At 39.4% G+C, this 22,097-nt stretch overlaps 1 protein-coding gene across 8 annotated transcripts in view; it reads right to left on the bottom strand.

The window, feature by feature from the left end:
- Nucleotides 1-22,097, bottom strand: part of USP37 (ubiquitin specific peptidase 37) — a 105,970-nt gene that overhangs the window by 59,486 nt on the left and 24,387 nt on the right. For all 8 annotated transcript variants that reach the window (XM_032278220.1, XM_032278223.1, XM_032278219.1 and 5 more), the window contains 2 exons: nucleotides 17,666-17,763; nucleotides 13,036-13,120 (listed from right to left, as the gene is read on the bottom strand). In XM_032278220.1, coding sequence (XP_032134111.1) covers nucleotides 13,036-13,120; nucleotides 17,666-17,763 — 183 coding nt within the window. The remainder of the gene's footprint in view (nucleotides 1-13,035; nucleotides 13,121-17,665; nucleotides 17,764-22,097) is intronic.

The raw sequence follows: 22,097 nt of genomic DNA, 5'->3' as shown, positions 1-22,097 counted from the left end.
TTACTGAAGATAGTTGACATACAATAAAATGCACACACTTAAAGTGTATAACAAGTTCTGACATATATACACTTATGAAATCATCAACAGAATTAAGATAGTGAACATATCTATTACCCCCAAAGGTATACTAGTGCCCATTTGTAACCCTCTGCCTGTGACTTTGTCTCTAATGACCAGGCAACTATTGATCTGTTTTCTGTCACTATAGATTACATTTTCTAAAATTTCACATAAATGGAATCATACAATATGCACTTTCTTATGAGGTCTTTCACTCAGCCAAATTATTCTGAGATTCACCCACTCTGCTACATGTATAAACAGTTCATCCTTTCTATTGCTAGGTAGCATTCCGCCGTATGAACATACCACAATTTGTTTAACCACGTATTTTCCCTTTTGAAATAGTCTTTTCTTGTTTTATTTTTTCAGACAGCGTTTCATTCTGTTGTCCAGGCTGGAGTGTAGTGGCACGATCATGGCTCACTGCAACCTCCACTTCCCAGGCTCAAGAGATCCTCCCACCTCAGCCTCTTAAGCAGCTGGGACCACAGATGTGCATCACTATGCCCTACTATTTTTTTTTTTTAAGATGGGGTTTCACCATGATGGCCAGGCTGGTCTTGAACTCCTGACCTCAGGTGATCCACCCACCTCGGCCTCCCAAAGTGCTAGGATTATAGGCGTGAGCCACCACGCCCGGCCTTAATTTTTTTTAATTACTGTATTTTTGGTAGAGACGAGGTTTTACCATGTTGCCCAGGCTGATCTTGAACTCCGGAGCTCAAGCTATCCACCCGCCTCAGCCTCCCAAAGTGCTGGGATTACAGGCGTGAGTCACTGCACCTCATCTGAAATAGTTTTATATTTATAAAAAAGTTGCAAAATAGTACAGAATAGCTTTCACCCAGCTACTCCTAGTATCAGAATCTTATATAACCACAGTACAATGACCAAAACCAGGAAATTAACAATGACATGATACTATTAACTGGGAACCTGTACATATTATTCAAATTTCATCAGTGTTTTCACTAAAGTCCTTTTACTGGCCCAGGATCCCACAGTGCAAGTGATTGTCATGTTTCTTTACTCTTACAATCCTCAATTTCTTCTTTTCTAAATGTTTTTGACAATTTTGAAGAGTAATGGTCAAGTATTTTATTTCCCTCATCTGGGTTTGTCTGGTATTTTCTCATGATTGAGAAATATTGCAGACAATAACAGCTAAGTGACATTGTTACCTCCTCAGTGCATCATATCACAGTCTATAATGACAATGTCTTATTACTGGTGATAGTAATCTTGATTTCTCGGTTAAGACATCTTCTGGGTTTCTATACAGTGAAGTCAGTATTTTTCCTTTTGTAATTAAAAAATATATTATGGGGAAATACTATGAGGCTATGCAAATACCCTGTTTCTAAACAAATTTTTGTCCACTAATTTTAGCATCCAATGATAGATTTTTGCCTGCAATTACTACTGCAATATTTGATTAAAGTAATATTTTATTCCTATAATCCTCTGAAATTCCTAACTGGAATTCTGTTAGGGAGAGCTGTTCAGTCTCTGTATATCACTCATTCATTTCAGTATCAACTCACGGATATTTATTTTTTTCCTATAGGTTTAATCCAATATTATCACTTTGTTACTATAATTGTTCTAGTATGAGCCACTGGTAACTCCTTCAGGTTGGCTCCTGTGTCCTTTGGACATTTCCTCATAATTTTTTTGTGCATATCTTTACTTTCTGGCACTTACTATAATCAGATGTTACAGGCTGATCTTGCATTTTTTCTGTCCTAGCCCTGGAATCAACTATTAGTTCGAAGAGCTCTGCTTTCTTGTACGGATTAATGGCTTTTAAAAATCAGGGGGCCGAGTACAGTGGCGCACACCTGTAATCTCAGCACTTTGGGAGGTCAAGGTGAATGGATCATGAGGTCAGGAGATCGAGAACATCCTGGCCAACATGGTGAAACCTCGTCTACTAAAGAAAAAAAATACGAAAATTAGCTGGGCATGGTGGTACACGCCTGTAGTCCCAGCTACTCAGGAGGCTAAGGCAGGGGAATCACCTGAACCTGGAAAGCGGAGGTTGCAGTGAGCCGAGATCATGCCACTGCACTCCAGTCTACCAAGAGTGAGACTCCATCTTAAATAATAATAATAATAATAAATCACGGTCTGCAAGCTACCATTGACTTTCTTCACACAATCAGAAAAAAACTACCTTAAATTTCATATGGAACCAAAAAAGAACCTGTATAGCCAAGACAATCCTAAGCAAAAAGAACAAAGCTGGAGGCATTGCTACCTGACTTCAAACTGTACTACCAGGCTACAGTAACCAAAATAGCATCGTACTGGTTATCAAAACAGATATACACCAATGGAACAAAACAGAAGCCTCAGAAATAACACCACACATCTACAACCATCTGATCTTCCAAAAACCTGACAAAAACAAGCAATGGGGAAAGGATTTCCTATTTAATAAATGGTGCTGGGAAAACTGCTAGCCATATGCAGAAAACAGAAACTGGACCCCTTCCTTACATATTATACAAAAATTAACTCAAGATGGAGTAAAGACTTAAATGTAAAACCTAAACCCATAAAAACCATAAAAGAAATCCTAAACGATACCATTCAGGACATAGTCATGGGCAAAGATTCACGTTCATGACTAAAATACCAAAAGTAATTGCAACAAAAGCCAAAATTGACAAATAGGATCTAATTAAACTAAAGAGCTTCTGCACAGCAAAAGAAACTATCATCAGAGTGAACAGGCAACCTACAGAATGGGAGAAAATTTTTGCAATCTATCCATCTGACAAAGGTCTAATATGCACAGTCTACAGGGAACTTAAATTTACAGGAAAAACAAAAAAATCCCATCCAAAAGTGGCTAAAGGATATAAACAGACACTTCTCAAAAGAAGTCATTTACGCAGCCAACAAGCATGTGAAAAAAAGCTCATCACTGGGCATTAAAGAAATACAAATCAAAACCAGAATGAGATACCATCTCACACCAGTTAGAATGATGATCTTTAAAAATGCAGGAAACAACAGATGCTGATGAGGATGTGGAGAAATATGAACACTTTTACACTGTTGGTGGGAGTATAAATTAGTTCAACCATTGTGGAAGATGGTATGGCGATTCCTCAAGGATCTAGAACCAAAAATACCACTTGACCCAGCAATCCCATTACTGGGTATATATACAAAGGATTATAAATCATTCCACTATAAAGACACATGCACACATATGTTTACTGCAGCGCTATTTACAATAGTAAAGACTTGGAACCAACACAAATGGCTATCAATGACAGACGGGATAAAGAAAATGCGGCACATATACACCATGAAATACTATGCAGCCATAAAAAAGGATGAGTCCACGCCCTTTGCAGGGACATGGATGAAGTTGGAAACCATCATTCTCAGCAAACTAATAGGAACAGAAAACCAAGCACTGCATGTTCTCACTTGTAAGTGGGAGTTGAACAATGAGAACACATGGACACAGTGAGGGGAATATCACATACTGGGGCCTGTGGGGGGGTGGGTAGGGAGCAAGGGGAGAGAGAGCATTAGGATGAATTCCTAATGCATGCAAGGATTAAAACCTAGATGACGGGTTGATAGGGCAGCAAACCACTATGGCACATATAATACCTAGGCAACAAACCTGCACATTCTGCCCATGTATCCCAGAACTTAAAGTAAAATAAAAAGATAAAAAATCAGGGTTGGCCCTAGGGGTGCTGTTATTGGGTGCAATTGCTTCAAGGCCCCTACTAGTGGACTGAGCTAGGAAATATATGTATGTATGTATGTAACTTAAGACATACAAATGCATATGTTAATTTTGAATCAATCTATACATGTATATACATATATAAACCCTTGAGTTCACATTGATATCTCTGATTCCAATTGAACACCAAGAGTTCATACCAGCTTTCCTCCTTTCCTTATTTCTTTCTTTCTCTGATGTTGCAAGCCTGGATCTCAATATCTACGTTTACTTGTTCAATACAAGTATACATATGAGGTGGTTTCAAGATTGCTAACGCTACACCCTCATGAAAAACAAATTACAAACTAGAGTACATTATTTGTGTACTCATGAATTTTTGATATATTGAAGTCTAATGTTAGCTGATTCTTTTACCTTTTCCTGGACAATATAAAAAAACTAGGAACAATTTAACTCCATTCATTTATTCTGTGTCTTCCTTCTTCCCTTCTGGTTTATATGTTATTGTTGTCATTTAAACCCAACAAGATATTATTGTTGTTTTGTATGAGTTTATAGAGATAGACAGCATTTATCAAGTTAGACAGCATATTATCTATTTTTTGTTGCTCTTCATCCTTCCTGAAGCTCCAACCTTTCATCTGAGTTATTTTTCCATCTGCCCAAAAACTATTCTTTAGCATTTCCTTTAGTACATATTTGTGGGTGAACTTTGTTATTATTTTGTTTTGTATGATAGTGTCTATTTCACTTTTACTCCAAAACTATAGGGTATTTTCACAGCAACTAAAATTCTAGGTTGGCAATTATTTTATTTCAGCTTACTAAAGTGCATGCCATCATGCTTGGCTACTTTTTTATTTTTTGTAGAGATGGGATTTAACCATGTTGCCCAGGCTGATCTCAATTATGTTTTATGTGCTGAAAACACCATCCAAAAAGAATCCGAGTTTTTATATTTTTCATTTCTAGATTTTCTTTTTGATTTTTTCAAATTCTGTGATAACTTCATAGTTTGAGGTTTTCTGCAGAAATTTCCTTTATTTCTTTTGATGTGTTTAATTCCAAAATATGTGGTGTCCTGTGGTCCACTGCTGATCTAAACTATTTCTTCTACTAATTATTCACATTGACTAGTCTTCCTGCACGTCTGGACACTGAATAGCATTAAGTTAAATCTAAGATACAATCAATTATAAGACATATCATTTATTTCAGGTACTACTAAGAAAGAAAAACACCACCAATCAAAGTATATAATGATTTCTATAGCTTAGAATTTTTACTTCTTATTTGAAGCTTATGTAACTAGACATATATTTTTATCATGTTGCTCTTATGCGTAAAGGAAAATATGAGATAAAACTGGTTAAGGTATTTCTGATAACTCACATTCAGAATCTGAATCTTCTGAATCATTTTTCCCACTCAGGGTCATAGACTTTCAGTTTTTCCAAACAGTGCTGCTGCCATGATACTAAAAACAAAGGTGATACTGTAGTTCTTTTTTCGTTCTTTTTTTCCTCCAATTAACCCCAACAACATGGTGATGCTGCATTTCTTTTTTCTTTCCTTTGATGCTACATTTCTAGATAGTGCCATACTATGCCTCTAGGAGTTTTCTTCCAAACCAATGACATTCATTTGGCAAGGTCTAACGCTGAGGTTACTTTAATCTTACCAAAAGAAGCCCACAGATCTTTAGATCACAACTAGAATTTGCTTGCCTTTCTTAAGTGGTCATTTTAAATAGTCTGACTAAAAAATGCAGTTTTTCAGTAATATCACAAATGACAACCAAGTCTGCTCATGTGCAGGTAATGCCAACTATGTTACAACTGCCTCCTGGCAGCAACTTAAGATATCATAATATCTGATATACTTCCATTGTAATACTAATGTAAAAAAATTTACATCTTAGAATTTTAGAAATATGTTGAAGTATAGGAAAATGTCTTACCCCAAAGAGAATTTTCATTTGGGTACATTTATTTTGTCAATCATCTAGGATACTAGCCACTTACAATCAACTGAATTGAATTTAGGTGCTTGCAATAATCGGGCCATACAGAAGACTAAAATTCACAGAAAGTCTAGCTTACTTCTAGCTCACCCTTACTTCTAGCGAGAACCCTTCAGTACACATTGAAATATGTGGAGTAATGTACTAGGCTCCCTATGTTGGTAGATCCTAGACTCTATTGTCCTAGACTCATGAGTGTTGTCAAAAGCACTGCTTGGTCTTTCAACAGTCTCTTCTGGTTCAGCCAATGTGCCTGGGAACTTGGGATTTCCTCCTCCCTTCTTGGTTTGGTACTTCCTTACTCTCCTGTCAGTTTTTCAATGACCTTAAAATTCCTGCATTAATTTTATTCTGTTTTTTTGAGATGAAGTCTCACTCTGTCTCCCAGGCTGGAATGTAGTGGCGCAGTCTAGCTCACTGCAACCTCTACCTCCCAGGTCCAAGCGATTCTCCTACCTCAGCCTCCTGAGTAGCTGGGATTACAGGCATGTGCCATCATACCCAGCTAATTTTTGTATTTTTAGTAGAAACAGTGTTTCACCATGTTGGCCAAACTGTTTTCAAACTCCTGACCTCAAGTAATCCACCCGCCTCGGCCTCCCAAAGTGCTGGGATTACAGGCATGAGCCACTGTTCCTGGCCAATGTCGTTTTTTTATAAATTACCCAGTCTCATGTATTTCCTTAACGCAATGTGAGAACAAGAGTAATATAGCAGGCTACTTTCAGATTTTGTCCAACTGCTGAATTTGTAGTGTCATTTAATTTATTCCACTAACCTGTGCATTCCTTAATTTAGATCTAGAGATTGTAAATTTAAAAAAAAAAATTTACCTCAAATTCTGGGATACTGTGCAGAATGTGCAGGTTTGTTACATAGGTATACATGTGCCATGGTGGTTTGCTGCACCTATTGACCCGTCATCTAGGTTTTAAGCCCTGTATGCATTAAGTATTTGTCCTAATAGTCTCCCTCCCTTGCCCCCCGCACCCCAACAGGCCCTGGTGTGTGATGTTCTCCTCCCTATGTCCATGTGTTCTCATTGTTCAATTCCCGCTTATGAGTGAAAATATGCAGTGTTTGGTCTTCTGTTCCTGTGTTAGTTTGCTGAGCGATGGCTTCTAGCTTCAGCCATGTACCTGCAAAGGACATGAACTTATTCTTTTTTATGGCTGCAATATTTGTGTTTTTGTTTTTTTTTCTCGCTGGTGTACCAGTGCAGGCTGCAATATTTGTTAGTTTTTTCCAGCACCTAACAAGCCTGGATCCGACACTAATTTTTAATTTCATCTGTACCATAATCCAAGTAGTCCCCACATATGCACAAGATTGTTTCCAGGTTTTTATTTTTTTTTTCCAGGGATCAGTGATTAATACTAATGCAGCCCCTGTAATAATCACCATCACTTAACACTGTCTTTTCTATTTTTGAGACAAGGTCTTGCTCTGTTGCCCAGGCTGGAGTGCAGTGGCATGATTATGGCTTACTGCACCCTTGATCTCCTGGGCTCAAGTGATTCCCCTACCTTAGCCTCCTGAGTAGCTGGGACTACAAGTGCATGCTACCACATGTGGCTAATTATTATTTTTTTTGTAGAGACAGGGTCTCACCATGTTACCAGGGCTGGTCTCGAACTCCTGGACTCAAGCCATCTTCCTGCCTCAGCCTCCCAAAAGTGCTAGGATTTACAGGTGTGAGTCACCACACCCCACCAACATTAAGTTTTAACATCAGGCCATTCAAGCCATCTTCTCAAGCCCAGGACTTTGGGAGTCCAAGGAGCAAGGACTGCCTGAAGCAAGGAGTTTGAAATTAGCCTGGCCAACACAGAGAGACCCCCATCTCTTAAGTTTTTGTTTTTTAAAATTAGCCAATCACAGTAGCACACACTTGTAGTCCCAGTTATTTGGCAGGCTGAGTCAGGAGGATTGCCTGAGCCCAGGAGTTAGAGTCTGCAATGAACTAGGATTGTGCCACTGTACTCCAGCCTAGGTGACAGAGGGAAACTCCACCTAAAAAAAAAGAGTTTAGATTCTTTTTTAGGGGGAGGGGGAGTGTTCCATAAAAAAGTACTTTATGAAACTTCAACTGGAACTACCTTAAATTTTTAAAATTAAATCCTTTAGCTTTGTTTACTTAGGTCTTCCTTTATGTCCCTCACTAATCCTTTTCTCCATTAAAAAAAATATTTTTTTATTAGATTTATTTCTATCTATCTCACTGATTTTGTAGCTCCTATAAATAGTACAGGTTGAGCTTCCCAAAGTGCTTGGATTACAGGCGTGAGCCACCACGCCCAGACAGAAGCATGTTATTAATAATAGTGGTTACGGCTAAAACGGGAAAATCAAAACTAGGAGTTAGGAAAGAAAAGAAGATTATGTCTTCTTTAATCTATACACTCTATGTCACTTGAATTTTCTACCACATGCACTTACTAGCTAAAAGATAAAGTTTAAAAATACTTAGATTTTAAAATATGCTTTAAAAATTGTTTTTGTTCAGCCGGGCGCGGTGGATCAAGCCTGTAATCCCAGCACTTTGGGAGGCCGAGGCGGGTGGATCACAAGGTCAAGAGATCGAGACCATCCTGGTCAACACGGTGAAACCCCGTCTCTACTAAAGCTACAAAAAATTAGCTGGGCATGGTGGCGCGTGCCTGTAATCCCAGCTACTCAGGAGGCTGAGGCAGGAGAATTGCCTGAACCCAGGAGGCGGAGGTTGCGGTGAGCCGAGATTGTGCCATTGCACTCCAGCCTGGGTAACAAGAGCGAAACTCCGTCTCCAAAAAAAAAAAAAAAAATTGTTTTTGTTCACTGATTTTTCTTACCACTTCTTCCTTGTTCAGTTTTCTTCTGACTGAATGAATTCTATCTGTCTTTGCACATCTAAAAAACTACATTCTTGGTCAGGTGCAATGGCTCATGACTATAATCCTGGCACTTTGGGAGGTTGAAGCAGGTGGACTGCTTGAGCCCAGGAGTTTGAGACTAGCCTGGGCAACACGGTGAGATTCCATGTCTACAAAAAATACCAAAAAAATAGCCAGGTGTGATGGCACACACCTGTAGTCCCAGCTACTTGGGGGGCTCTGGGCGGGAGGATCACCTGAGCCTAGGAGGTTGAGGCTGGAGTGATCCATGATGATGCCACTATACTCCAGGTTGGGTGACAGGGTAAGACTCTGTCTCAAAAAATAAATAAAAATTGAATTGTCTATATTCTTGAAATATAATTTAGTGAGGTATAGAATTTTTTGATACTGTCACTCTGTTCATAATATCTAACTATCTGCTTCCTATTCCAATACTGTTAATGTCACTTTCATTTCTCCTCTTTTACAGAGGATGTATTTTCTTTCTGGTAGCTTCCAAAATGTTATAATATAAATTTTTTTTATAAGTTTTAAGTTCAGGGATACAGGTACAGTTTTGTTACATAGGTAAACTTGTGGCATGGGGGTTTATTGTACAGATTATTTCATCACCCAGTTACTAAGCCTAGTACTCATTAGTTATTTTCCTCAATCCTCTCCCTCCTCCCACCCTCCATCCTCCAACAAGTCCCAGTGTGTGTTGTTCTCCTCTATACGTCCACACGTTGTCATCATTCAGCTCCCACTTATAAGTGAGAAATGCAGTATTTGGTTTTCTGTTCCTGTGCTGGTTTGTTAAGGATAATGGCCTCCAGCTCCACCCATGTCCTTGCAAAGGACATAATCTTGTTCTTTTTTTATGGCTACATAGTATTCCATGGTATATATGTACCACATGTTCTTTATCCAGTCTATTATTGATGAGCATTTAGGCTGATTCCATGTCTTTCCTATTGTGAATAGTGCTACAATGAATACACACATGATGTATCTTTATAACAGAATGGTTTACATTCCTTTAGGTATATACCCAGTAACAGGATTGCTGGGTTGAATGGTATTTCCATTTTTTTTTTTTTTTTTTTAGACACAGTCTCACTCTGTCGCCCAGGTTGGAGTGCAATGGCACGATCTCGCCTAACTACAACCTTCGCCTCCCAGGTTCAAGTGATTCTCCTGCCTCAGCTTCCTGAGTAGCTGAGATTACAGGCACCCACTACCATGCCTGGCTAATTTTTTTCAATTTTTAGTAGAGATGGCGTTTCACCATATTAGCCAGGCTGGTTTGAATGGTATTTCTGTCTTTAGGTTTTTTTAGAATGGCCACACTCTCTTCCACAATGGTTGAACTAATTTACACTCCTACCAATGGTATATAAGCATTCCATTTTCTCTACAACTTCACCACCTTCTGTTATCTTTTGACAATGTGGATTTTTTTAAAAAAGTATTTGTTCAGGCTGGGCATGGTGGCTCACTCCTGTAATCCAAGTACTTTGGGAGGCCAAGGCAGGCAGATCACGAGGTCAGGAATTCAAGACCAGCCTGCCCAACATGATGAATCCCCATCTCTACTAAAACTACAAAAAACCAGCTGGGCATGGTGGCATGTGCCTGTAATCCCAGCTACTCAGGAGGCTGAGGCAGGAGAATTGCCTGAACCCAGGAGGCAGAGGTTGTGGTGAGCTGAGATCGCGCCATTGCACTCCAGCCTGGGTAACAAGAGTGAAACTCTGTCTCAAAAAAAAAAAAAAAAAAACAAACAAAAAAAAAAACAAAACCAAAAACAAGTATTTGTTCTCTGGTATTTTTTGAGACTTTTCAATGTGAGGATCATTTATTACTTTTTTGACAATTTCCTTCCCTTTATTTTCCTTAGTCTTTTCTTCTAGAATACTACTAAGACATGCAGGGTATACCAAGAAGCCCAAACTAAGTCTCTTCATTTTATTTATTTTTACCATCTCTTTCTCCTGCTATATTCCATGATCAGGACTTCTTGACAAGGACTTACTAGTTACTTCTGCCTGGCTGTCTACCCTGCATAGGACTTGAAGTGGTCTTAAGTCTGGCCCCATGCAGGTAACTGTAAACCAGAGGCTAATCATTGCTAGTCCCATTTTCACATCTTTACGCTCTACTCAAGGAGTACCAGGAAAGCAGCATATTCATGGTTCTGACCCCAAGCACTTATACACAAGTGTTCCACTCTGGTTTACTAGCACAAAGAGCTGTTCTGGACACCTAGCTTCATGTGAGAAAACAAGTTCTAAGTTTTACATGTAGTTCCCAATCTCATGCTGGTTTGAAGTCCCCGCTATTGACACTTGGCTCTCATCTGTGTTCTCCACATTCCTTATGGCTTTAGCCTTTGCTCACTATTAGTTTTCTCACTGACCTGGAAATTTTCACCTTATCTTTCAGTGCAGCTTTGCACTAAAAAAAATTTCTTTCCTCAATCACTCCTATATGGAAAGAATATGTGCATTCTATTATTTTGAGAAGAAATTTGTATTGTAGTAAATCATTTGCAAACGAAATTTAGACTTTTTAAAACTTAAGATTCTTCTAATAAGCAGAAATATGTCAAAATTCCTCTCTCTTAAATTTGATATTATATAAAAATAACTTAGTTACCATTGCAATCTATAAAGTGCTTGAGAGATATCACCCAAGGCTGAATATACCTAACTATATCAAATTCTTTACCTTAATCATTTTATACAAATAACCAAAATGTTTTTAACACTTTGAATTAAATTCTATTAAGAAATAAAATATGACTTAAGAGGTCATTATATAGCATCTTGATTGTAGACTAACATACCCTCACTTTTTTTAAAATTATACTTTAAGTTCAGAGATACATGTGCAGAACGTGTAGGCCTGTTGCACAGGTTTTCACATGGCATGGTAGTTTGCTACACCCATCAACCCATCATCTACATTAGGTATTTCTCCTAATACTACCTCTCCCCTAGACCCCCACCCCCGGCAGGCCCCAGTGTGTGATGCTCGCCTCCCTGCTGAGAATGATGGTTTCCAGCTTCATTCATATCCCTGCAAAGGACATGAACTCATCCTTTTTTATGGCTGCATAGCATTCCATGGTGTATATGTGCCACATTTTCTTTATCTAGTCTATCATTGCTGGGCATTTGCCATTACCCTCACTTTTTACATTTAAAGCTATCACCCCCTCTGTGCTGCACTGCATGACCACACATTCCTAACAAGTGGTTAGCAGGTATCTTATATATGTACATCCAATAAATGTAAAAAAAAAAAAAAAAAAAAAAAAAAAAAAAAAAAAAAAAAAAAAAAGCTTATCTATAAAATCAGCTATTAAGTATCCAATTAGCTTTTTCCAATATATTAATAAAAGACACTGATGTAATACAGCTTTTACTTTTTTAAGGGAAGTATCTTAATTTTTGGAAGGCAGCTTAACAAATAACACAACAGCAACAAAAGGAAAATAAAAACGCCTCAGAGGAGAAATCTCAGTATGTTCATCACATAGGATGGTAGAATATATATTGGTCTAGAATCTGATAACATTGCCAGTCACAACCTATGAAATCACTACAAAACTTCCCAGAGCCAGGTTTAAAAGATGCCCAGGCTGAGCACGATGGCTCACAACTGTAATCCCAACACTTTTGGAGGCCAAGACAGGCAGACCACTTGAGGTCAGGAGTTCAAGACCAGCCTGGTCAACATGGTGCAACCCTGTCTCTATAAAAAAATACAAAAATTAGCTTGGTGTGGTGACAGGCACCTGTAATCCCAGCTACGTGGGAGGCTGAGGCAAAGCCACAGTAAGCTGAGATAGCACCACTGCACTCTAGCCAGGGTGACAGGACAAGACCTAGTCTCAAAGAAAAAAAAATTTCTGTAGAGACCAGGAGCAGTGGTTCAACACTTGTAACCCTAGCACTTTGGGAGGTCAAGGTGGGAGGACTGTTTGAAGTCAGGAAATTTGAGACCAGCCTGGGCAACACAGTGAGATCTTGTTTCTCTCTCTTTTTTTTTCAGACGAGTCTTGTTTTGTCATCCAAGCTGGAGTACAATGGCACAATTACGGCTCTCTGCAGCCTTGACCTCCCAGGCTCAAGTGATCCTTCTACCTCAGCCTCCCAAAGTGCTGAAATTACAGGTGTGAACCACTGTGCTCAGTGCATTTCTAGAATACTTTCTAACTAACATGTCAGGATTCTATGATTCTCATCAACTTTGTTAAATTATTGTATTCATTTAAGAGGATAATACATAGCCTATCCCATCATTCAATATTCTGAAAAAGAGAGCTTCTAAGTTTTTCACAAGTCATATAACCAATGCATTACCTGTCTAAGTTAGTGCCACCTGGAGAGTATTCCTTCGATCCAGCTCTGCTACCATAAAAGGATGATGACTGCAAAGGTAAAAGCCCTATAAAACAAATGAACAAAGGAAAAAGTTAATTCCTAAATCAACCATTCAAGTTCGTTTACTAATAAAAAGTATACATTACTTCTGGCTACATTTAACTCTGTTTTTCCTTTTCATCAAATACAGCAATACCTCATTTTATTGCTCTTGGCTTTATTGTGCCTCACAGATATTGTGTTTTTGTTTTTGTTTTGTTTTTAAACAAATTGAAGGTTGTGGCAACCCTACACCAAGCAAGTCAATTTTCCCAACAGTATATGCTTGCTCACTTCATGACTATGTCACATTTTGGTAATTCTTGCAATGTTTCAAACTTTTTAATTATATCTGTTACAGGGATCTGTGATCAGTGATCTTTGATGTTACTATTGTAATTGTTTTGGGGTACCATGAACTCCACCCATATAAGATGTCAAACTCAATTTATCTGACTGCTCCACCAACTGGTCATTACTATCCCATCTCTGCCTCTCTTCTTGGGCCTCCCTATTCCCTGAGGCAAAATATTGAAATTATGATAATTAATGACCCTATAATGACCTCTATATGTTCAAGTGAAAGAAAGAGTTGCACATCTCATTTTAAATAAAAAGCTAGCAACAGTTAAGCCCAGTGAGGAAGACATGTCAAAAGCTGAGAAAGGCTGAAAGCTAGGCCTTTTGCACTAAACAGCCAATTTATAAATGCAAAGAAACAGCTCTTGACAGAAATTAAAAGTGCTACTCAAGTGAACACGTGAATGATAACAAAGCAAAACAACCTTACTGCTGATGTGGAGAAAGTTTTACAGGTCTACATGGAAGATCAAACCAGCCACAACATTCTCTTAAGCCAAAGCCTAATCCAGGGTAAAAGTCTAACTCTATTCAATTCTATGAAGGCTGAGAGAGGCAGAAGAAAAGTGTGAAGCTAGTAGGCACTGGTTCAAGAGATTTAAGTAAAGAAGCCATCTCCGTAATATTAAAGTACAAAGTGAAGCAGCCAGTACTGCTATTAATGCTGCAGCAAGTTAATGAGAAGATCTAGCCAAGATCACTGATGAAGGTGGCTAGGTTAAACAACAGGCCTTCAATGTAGATGAAACAGCTTTATATTGGAAGAAGGTGCCATCTAAGAGTTTCATAGCTAGAGAGAAATCAATGCCTAGCTTTAAAGTTTCAAAGGACAGGCTAATTCTCTTGCTAGGGGCTAATGCAGCTAAGGACTTGAGGCGGAAGCCAATGCGCACTTAGCATACTGAAAATCCTAGGGCCCTTAAGAATTATGCTAAATCTACTTGCCTATGCTCTAGATATGGAACAATGAAACCTAAACAACAACACATCTGTTTACAGCATGATTTAATCAATATTTTAAGCCACCATTGATACCCATTGTTCAGAAAAAAAGATTGTTTTCAAAATATTACTGCTCCTTGATAACGCACCTAGTAACTCAAGAGCTCTGATGGAGAAGTAAAAAGATAACGTTTTCATGCCTACTAACACAACATCCATTCTACAGCCCATGGATCAAAAAGTCATTTCAATTTTCAAGTCTTACTATTTAAGAAATACATTTCATAAGGCTATATAGCAGACAGTGATTCCTGTGATGGAGCTAGGCAAAGTGAACTGAAAATCTTCTGGAAAGAATTTAACATTCTAGATGTCATTAAGAACACTGATAATTCATGAGAAGAGGGCAAAATGGCAACCATAACAGGAGTTTGGAAGTTGATTCCAACCTTCACAGATCACTTCGAGGGTTCACGACATCAGTGGAGATGCAGTCAATTGCAAATGTTGTGGGAATATCAAGAGATTAGAATTAGAAGTGGAGTCTACAGATGTGACTGAATTGCTGCAATCTCATCATCAGAATTTAATGGATGGAAAGTTGCTTCCTATGAATGAGCAAATAAAGTAGTTTCTTGAGATGAAATCTACTCCTGGTAAAGAAACCGTGAATGCTGTTGAAATGACAACATAGGATTTAAAATATTACAAACATTTAGTAAAGAAAGCAATGGTAATGTCTGAAAAGATTGATATCAATTTTGAAAGAAGTTCTGTGGGTAAAATCCTATCAAGCAGTGTCACATGCTACAGAGAAATCTTTCATGAAAGGAAGAGTCACTTGACAATGTGACAAATTGTCTTATTTTAAGAAATTGCCACAGCTGCCCTAGCATTCAGCAACCACCACCACCCTAATTAGCAGCCAACAACACAGAAATAAGACCCTTCACCAGCAAAAAGAATACAACTCACTGAAGATTCAGATGATTGTTAGCATTTTTTAGGAATAAAATATTTGAAAATTAAGACTGCCAGGTGCAGTGGCTCCTGTCTGTAATTCTAGTAGTTGGGGAGGCCAAGGCTGGTCCCCAACACCTGAGCCCAGGAGTTGGGGATCAGCCTGGGCCATATGGCAAAACCACATCTCTACAAAAAATACAAAAAATTAGCCAGGCATGGTGGCATGCACCTGTAATCCCAGCTACTTGGGAGGCTGAGGTGGGAAGATCACTTAAGTCCGGGAGGTCAAGGATGCAGTGAGCCAAGATCACACCACTAAACTCCAGCCAGGGCGACAGAGTAAGATCGTCTCAAAAAAAAAGCTGGGCGTGGTGGCTTATGCCTGTAATCCCAGAACTTTGGGAAGCTGAGGCTGGCAGATCGCCTGAGGTTGGGAGCTCGAGACTAGCCTGAACAGCATGGTGAAATCCTGCCTCTACTAAAAATACAAAAATTAGTCAGGCATGGTGGCGGGTGCCTGGAATCCCAGCTACTCGGGAAGCTAAGGCAGGAGAATCGCTTGAACCTGAGAGGTGAAAGTTGCAGTGAGCCGAGATGAAGCCATTGCACTCCAGCCTGGGCAACAGAGACAGACTCCGTCTCAATAGACTCCAGTATAGTGTAAACATAAGTTTATATGCCCTGGGAAACCAAAATTCATCCTTTCTTTATTGTGCTATTAGCTTTATTTATGTGGTCTGGAACTACACCTGCAATATCTCCAAAGTATGCCTGTATACATGCATGTTAAAAGATCAAATATTGTGAAAGAAGCTATAATAGTAAAGCTATCCTCCCCTGCCCCAAAGCAATACAAGTTATGCTTCTAATTTTTAACTATTAAAAAAAAGTTTTTTTTTCTGATTTCCTCAACAGTGCTAATAACATTTCTACTACTTCTTGATTTATTCGTTTTAAAGTTTCAGTTGACTCTTTATTGTGGAAAATTAATATCACCCCTACTCATGTTCTCTCTAACCAATTATTAATAGCGTTACTTTAGTTCTTCCACCAATTAATTCTGTAACTTTAACATATTTTAAACATCCACATTTTGTTCCGTTAACCTTACCATTTGGCCATGCACTTCCTCCTCTCTTCCACATCAAATTTTGTAAGATGTACATTAAATTCAGCATTGTTAAGGCTTATTACATTTCGGGTTTTCTGTTTTCTAACTACAGGCTGATTATAAAAGCTGAGAGACAGTAAGTGGAGTTTATAGCTTCTAAATGTTATTTCAGAGGTAAGGCTTACATGTGATATTTCTTTCTGTAAGAGTCAATGTTATAATCCCAAACTACTAAAAGAACATTCCTAGAGTTCTGATCAACTGGATTCTCTTAAACTATCAACTTATCAAAATCATGCCATATTTTAGCTTACTTCAAGTTAAAGCTGACATAATACTCAAGTTAATACCAGATACTGGATTCTCTAAGGATTTCAAAGAATCAAACAGATCTGTTAAGCGTGGGAAACATCTGACAAAAATGTTTTTTTGTAAAAACAGGGTAGAAGGTTAAGTTTAAACAACTGCTTTGGACAATAATTTCAAGATCTTCTGAAGCTGCTAAAAAGCACTAACACTGATGCACGTTAATTTCCACCACTTTACTACTCTAATTTATTCTATGATCCTGGTACTTTGACAATCAAAGAACTTAATTCTAGGTAGCCAATTAGGGGAAGAAGAAGGTGAAGACCGGGTTCTTTACAAACAAAATACAAGTTCCCCTGTATATCTAATACTTTAAAATATTTTAGCCAAGTTCTGGGTACAAATTGGTCCCCAATAACTAATACCAGACTAGAGCAGGCACAGTGGCTCAAACCAATAATCCCAGCACTTTAGGAGACCCAGGTGGGCCGATCACTTGCAGTCAGGATTTTGAAACCAGCCTGGCCAAAATGGCGAAACCGTATTTCTACTAAAAACACAAAAATTAGTTGGGCATGGTGGCTCATGCCTGTAGTCCCAGCTACATAACAGGCTGAGGCAGGAGAATCACTTGAATCCAGGAGGCGGAGGTTGCAGTGAGCCGATATTGCACCACTGCACTCCACCCTGGGAGACAGAGTGAGACCCCGTATCAAAAGAAACAAAAAAAAAAAACACTAATACCATATTATGCTATTCCTAAATAATGCAGAGATGTATGTCCGGGGTTAGGTTTTTATTTCTAGTCTAATAAATACATAGTAAGTACGATAAATATAATATATAATAAATATGACCTTTTTTATTGTAAGATGAAACACTTACCTGATGTCCTATTTTCTTCTGATTGTTTCAAACTCAGCTGCTTTTCTCTACTGCTGGTTAAATACTTTCTGGAGGGATCTGTCATGGCTTTGTTGTTCCTATAGTTAATAATTTTATATCAATATAGCACAGGTATATATTGTTCTTAATTTTAAACAGTTGTCACTAAAACATTTACATTTCAAGTGCCAAATTCATTGACATGCTTGAAAATTAAGCTACAAGACTGCTAAAGTCTCAAAATGTCAATGACTTAAACAAATGAGAATTACAAAAATTATGTTTAATTACCATCTCAAGAGCCAATCCAATCCATGACTCCGATAACTTAAGCAAAAGTAAAGGAGCATTTTCTTTATGTAAAAGTCAAATCAGAGACAGCAAGATTATTACATATTCTTGGCCAAAAGCAAGACCAGATAAAATAATTCAGCTACCAACACCAAAAGAATCAATTAAAACGTAAACTAAATGTGGCCAGGCGCAGGGGCTCACACCTGTAATCCCAGCACTTTGGAAGGCTAAGGCAAATGGATCACAAGGTCAGGAGTTTGAGACCAGCCTGGCCAACATAGTGAAACCCTGTCTCTACTAAAAATACAAAAATTAGCTGGGCATGGTGGCGCGTGCCTATAGTCCTAGCTACTCCCGAGGCTGAGGCAGGAGAATCACTTGAAGCCTGGAGGCAGAGGTTTCAAGTGAGCCAAGATCGCACCACTGTACTCCAGCTTGGGCAACAGAATGAGACTTCGTCTCAAAAAAATAAAAATAAAAAGGAAACGTTCAAGCTTGGTAGTTTATATGTTTAAAAGAAAAACAGGCCAGACACGGTGGCTCACATCTGTAATCCCAGCACTTTGGGAAGCTGAGGCAGGCAGATCACAGGTCAGGAGTTTGAGACCAGCCTGACCAACATGGTGGAACCCCATCTCCACTAAAAATGCAAAACTTAGCTGGGCATGGTGGTATGCACCTGTAATCCCAGCTACTCAGGAGGCTGAGGCAGGAGAATCGCTTGAACCCAGGAGGCAGAGGTTGCGGTGAGCCGAGATCTTGCCACTGCACTCCAGCCTGGGCGACAGAACAAGATTCCATTTCAAAAAAAAAAAGAAAGAAAGAAAAAAAAATTAAATCAAAATCATATATTCCACATGATTAGACATTTGCAGCCAGGAGCAGTGGCTTGTGTCTGTAATCCGAGCACTTTGGGAGGCCAAGGTGGGAAGATCACTTGAGGTCAGGAGATTGAGACCATCCTGGCTAACACAGTGAAACCCCGTCTCTACTAAAAATACAATAAATTAGCCAGGCATGGTGGCACACACCTGTAGTCCCAGCTACTCACTCAGGAGGCTGAGGCAGGAGAATCGCTTGAACCCAGGAGGTGGAGGTTGCAGTGAGCCAAGATTGCACCACTGCACTCCAGCCTGGGCGACAAAGGGAAACTGCATCTCAATAAAAAAAATAAAAAAGACATACTATTTGCTAAGTGGCAACATTATTTTAATTTATATTGATTAAAATACTTTAAGATCATGAATACAAAGTTAAAAAAAATTTTTAAAGCCCATTTCTCCCGTTATTATTTTCAAATACTTCAACCCATACAAGTAGAGAGTGTCCATTCAAATACACGTTCATACTTTAACAGTGCTAATTTATGGGAACCATCATGAACCAAACCTGTGACAGACAATGTAAGTGCACTCCACATAGATTCCCTCTGACTAATTTTTGTATTCTGTCTTCCATACCTTCACACCACCTTATGTATGTTTTTGATAGCCAGGGCTCTTCTTCACAGGACTGCCCTCAAGTTACTAGAGATACTTCGCCTGTAATCTCAGAGTCACAAATAAGACCAGGCACTAGAGCAGAGAAGCCCAGCTCTCTTGATTTTGATTAAAACAGCTTTATGGTGGAAGCACCATAACAGATTTCTCTAAGATCAGGATGAAGACTAACCTTCATGACTTTGTGTGACTTCTCTGGGATCATATCCATGCCTTGTTTCCTGCCCTTATCTATCTTGCTTTCCTTACTCCCTTCACTATCTTCCCTGGGAGTATATCCTTAATAATTAATGTGCACACTAATCTCCACTTCTGACTCTTGCTTCTGGGGAACATAATCAACAACAATCGGTACTAAAAATGGGACTAGGAAGCACACTCCAGGGATAGGATTCTGGAATTGGACTCTTGTTTGGCAATGGCAACAGAAATTCTGTTGCTGATAGTAATACCTCTGACTTTTTTTTTTTTTTTTTTTTTTTTTTGAGACAGAGTCTTGCTCTGTCGTCAGGCTGGAGTGCAGTGGCATGATCTAGGCTCACTGCAACCTCCGCCACTTGGGTGCAAGTGATTCCCATATCTCAGCCTCCTGAGTAGCTGGGAATACAGGCGTGCACCACCACGCCCGACTAATTTTTTGTATTTCAGTAGAGACAGGGCTTTACCACGTTGGTCAGGGTGGTCTCAATCTCCTGACCTCATGATCCACCCACCTTGGCCTCCCAAAGTGCTGGGATTACAGGCGTGAGCCACCGCACCCAGCCACTGCTGACATCTTATAGTGTTATAATTGCTAAGATTTTCATCTGTGGTGAATTAGGATGAAATAAGGTAGAGAAGGATAAGGCTCAGGCAGTATCTCCAGTATTTTAGAAATGTGGTAGAATGATAACACAATAGATCTTATAAGAGTAATAGAAATGTTCTGAAACTAGATAATGATGATGTAACATAACAAAAAATGTACTAAAAATCACTGACTTATATATCCTTAAAATGGGTCAACTATATGGCATGTAAATTGTAACTTAATAAAGTTGTTTTTAAAATGTCCCAAATTATTTCCCTCCCTATATTTGTGCCTCTCATCAATAAATAGAGTCTATTTCTTCATCCCTTAAGGGGGCTAGTCCTGTGACTTCCTTTTCCCAAAACAATGTGACATAAGTTAACAGTGTGTGAGTTCTGACCCTAAGCCTAAAGGTGTCCTGCAGGTTTCCACTCACTCTCTTGGAACCCTGCCCCTGCTATGTGAATAATCCCAGGCTGGTAGACACATGGCCCAAGTGCTGGGATTACAGGTATGAGCCACCATGCCCGGCCTGCCCTTTCCATTCTAACTAAGCAGTTATCCTATACTGTGGCTGCAGTTTGGTGGTTTGAGTTTGAGGTAGAACACAAAAACTAACATAATGTTTTTTTCCTTCTTCACAATTCCATGCATAGAAGATTCATTCTTACCACAGATCTTTGCAACCTCAGCATAAGATTCTTTTTATTGGCCAGGCATGGTGGCTCATACCTGTAATTCCAGCACTTTGGGAGGCTGAAGCTGGCAGATCATTTGAGCTCAAGAGTTTGAGACCAGCCTGGGCAACATGGTGAGACCTTTGTCTCTACAAAAAATACAAAAATTAGCCAGGGGTGGTGGTATATGCCTGTAGTCCCAGCTCCTTGGGAGGCTGAGGTGAAAGGATCACCTGACCCTGGGAGGCAGAGGTTGCAGTGAGCCGAGATTGTGTCACTGCACCCCAGCCTGGGTAAGAGAGCTAGATTGACTCAAAAAAGTAAAAAATCTGACCATGCACGATGACTCATGCCTGTAATCCCAGCACTTTGGGAGGCCAAGGTGGGCAGATCACGAGGTCAGGAGTTCGAAACCAGCCCGGATACCCTGTCTCTACTAAAAATACAAAAATTAGCCAGGCGTGGTGGTGCGGACCTGTAATCCCAGCTGCCTAGGAGGCTGAGGCAGAACTGCCTGACACCAGGAGGCAGAGGTTGCAATGAGCCAGGATCATGCCACCACAACCTCTGGGTGACACCAGCCTAGGGGACAGCGAAAATCCATCTCAAAAAAAAAATCTTTTTTCTTTGTTTTTTGAGAGCTTTTACCTTTTACCTTTCCACTTAAAGGAGGCATTTTACAGTTTCTCTTCAGCCCATCTGAATTGCCAGGATCACTACTGTCGTGCTTTGGGTAATTATTAATATATGGGTTACTTAACAGAAACACGGCAATACTGTCACAATTGATCTGATAACCAAGATGGCTACTAAGTGACTAACAGGTGGATAGCATATACAGTGTGGAGACACTAAACAAGGGAATGATTCATGTCCCAGGCCGGATGGAATGGGACAGCTCAAGGTTTCATCGTGCTACTCAAAACAGTATACCATTTAAAACTTATGAATTAGGGCCAGGTGCAGTAGTTTACACCTATAATACCAGCACTTTCGGAGGCCAGGATGGGAGGATTATTTGAGGGCAGGAGTTCAAGACTAGCCTGGGCAACATAGCAAGACCCCACTCCTATAAAAATCAAAATAGCCGAGACTAGCCAGGTATGGTGACACATGCCTATAGTTCTGCTTGGGAGGCTGAGGCTTGACTGCTTGAGCCCAGGAGTTGGAGG

The sequence above is a fragment of the Sapajus apella genome, unplaced genomic scaffold, assembly GCF_009761245.1.
Source record: "Sapajus apella isolate SASKATOON/1434 unplaced genomic scaffold, GSC_monkey_1.0 scaffold10, whole genome shotgun sequence".
NCBI lineage: Eukaryota > Metazoa > Chordata > Mammalia > Primates > Cebidae > Sapajus > Sapajus apella.
The sequence above is the reverse complement of the archived record's forward strand: the minus strand, read 5'-3'. Positions and strand labels throughout refer to the sequence as shown.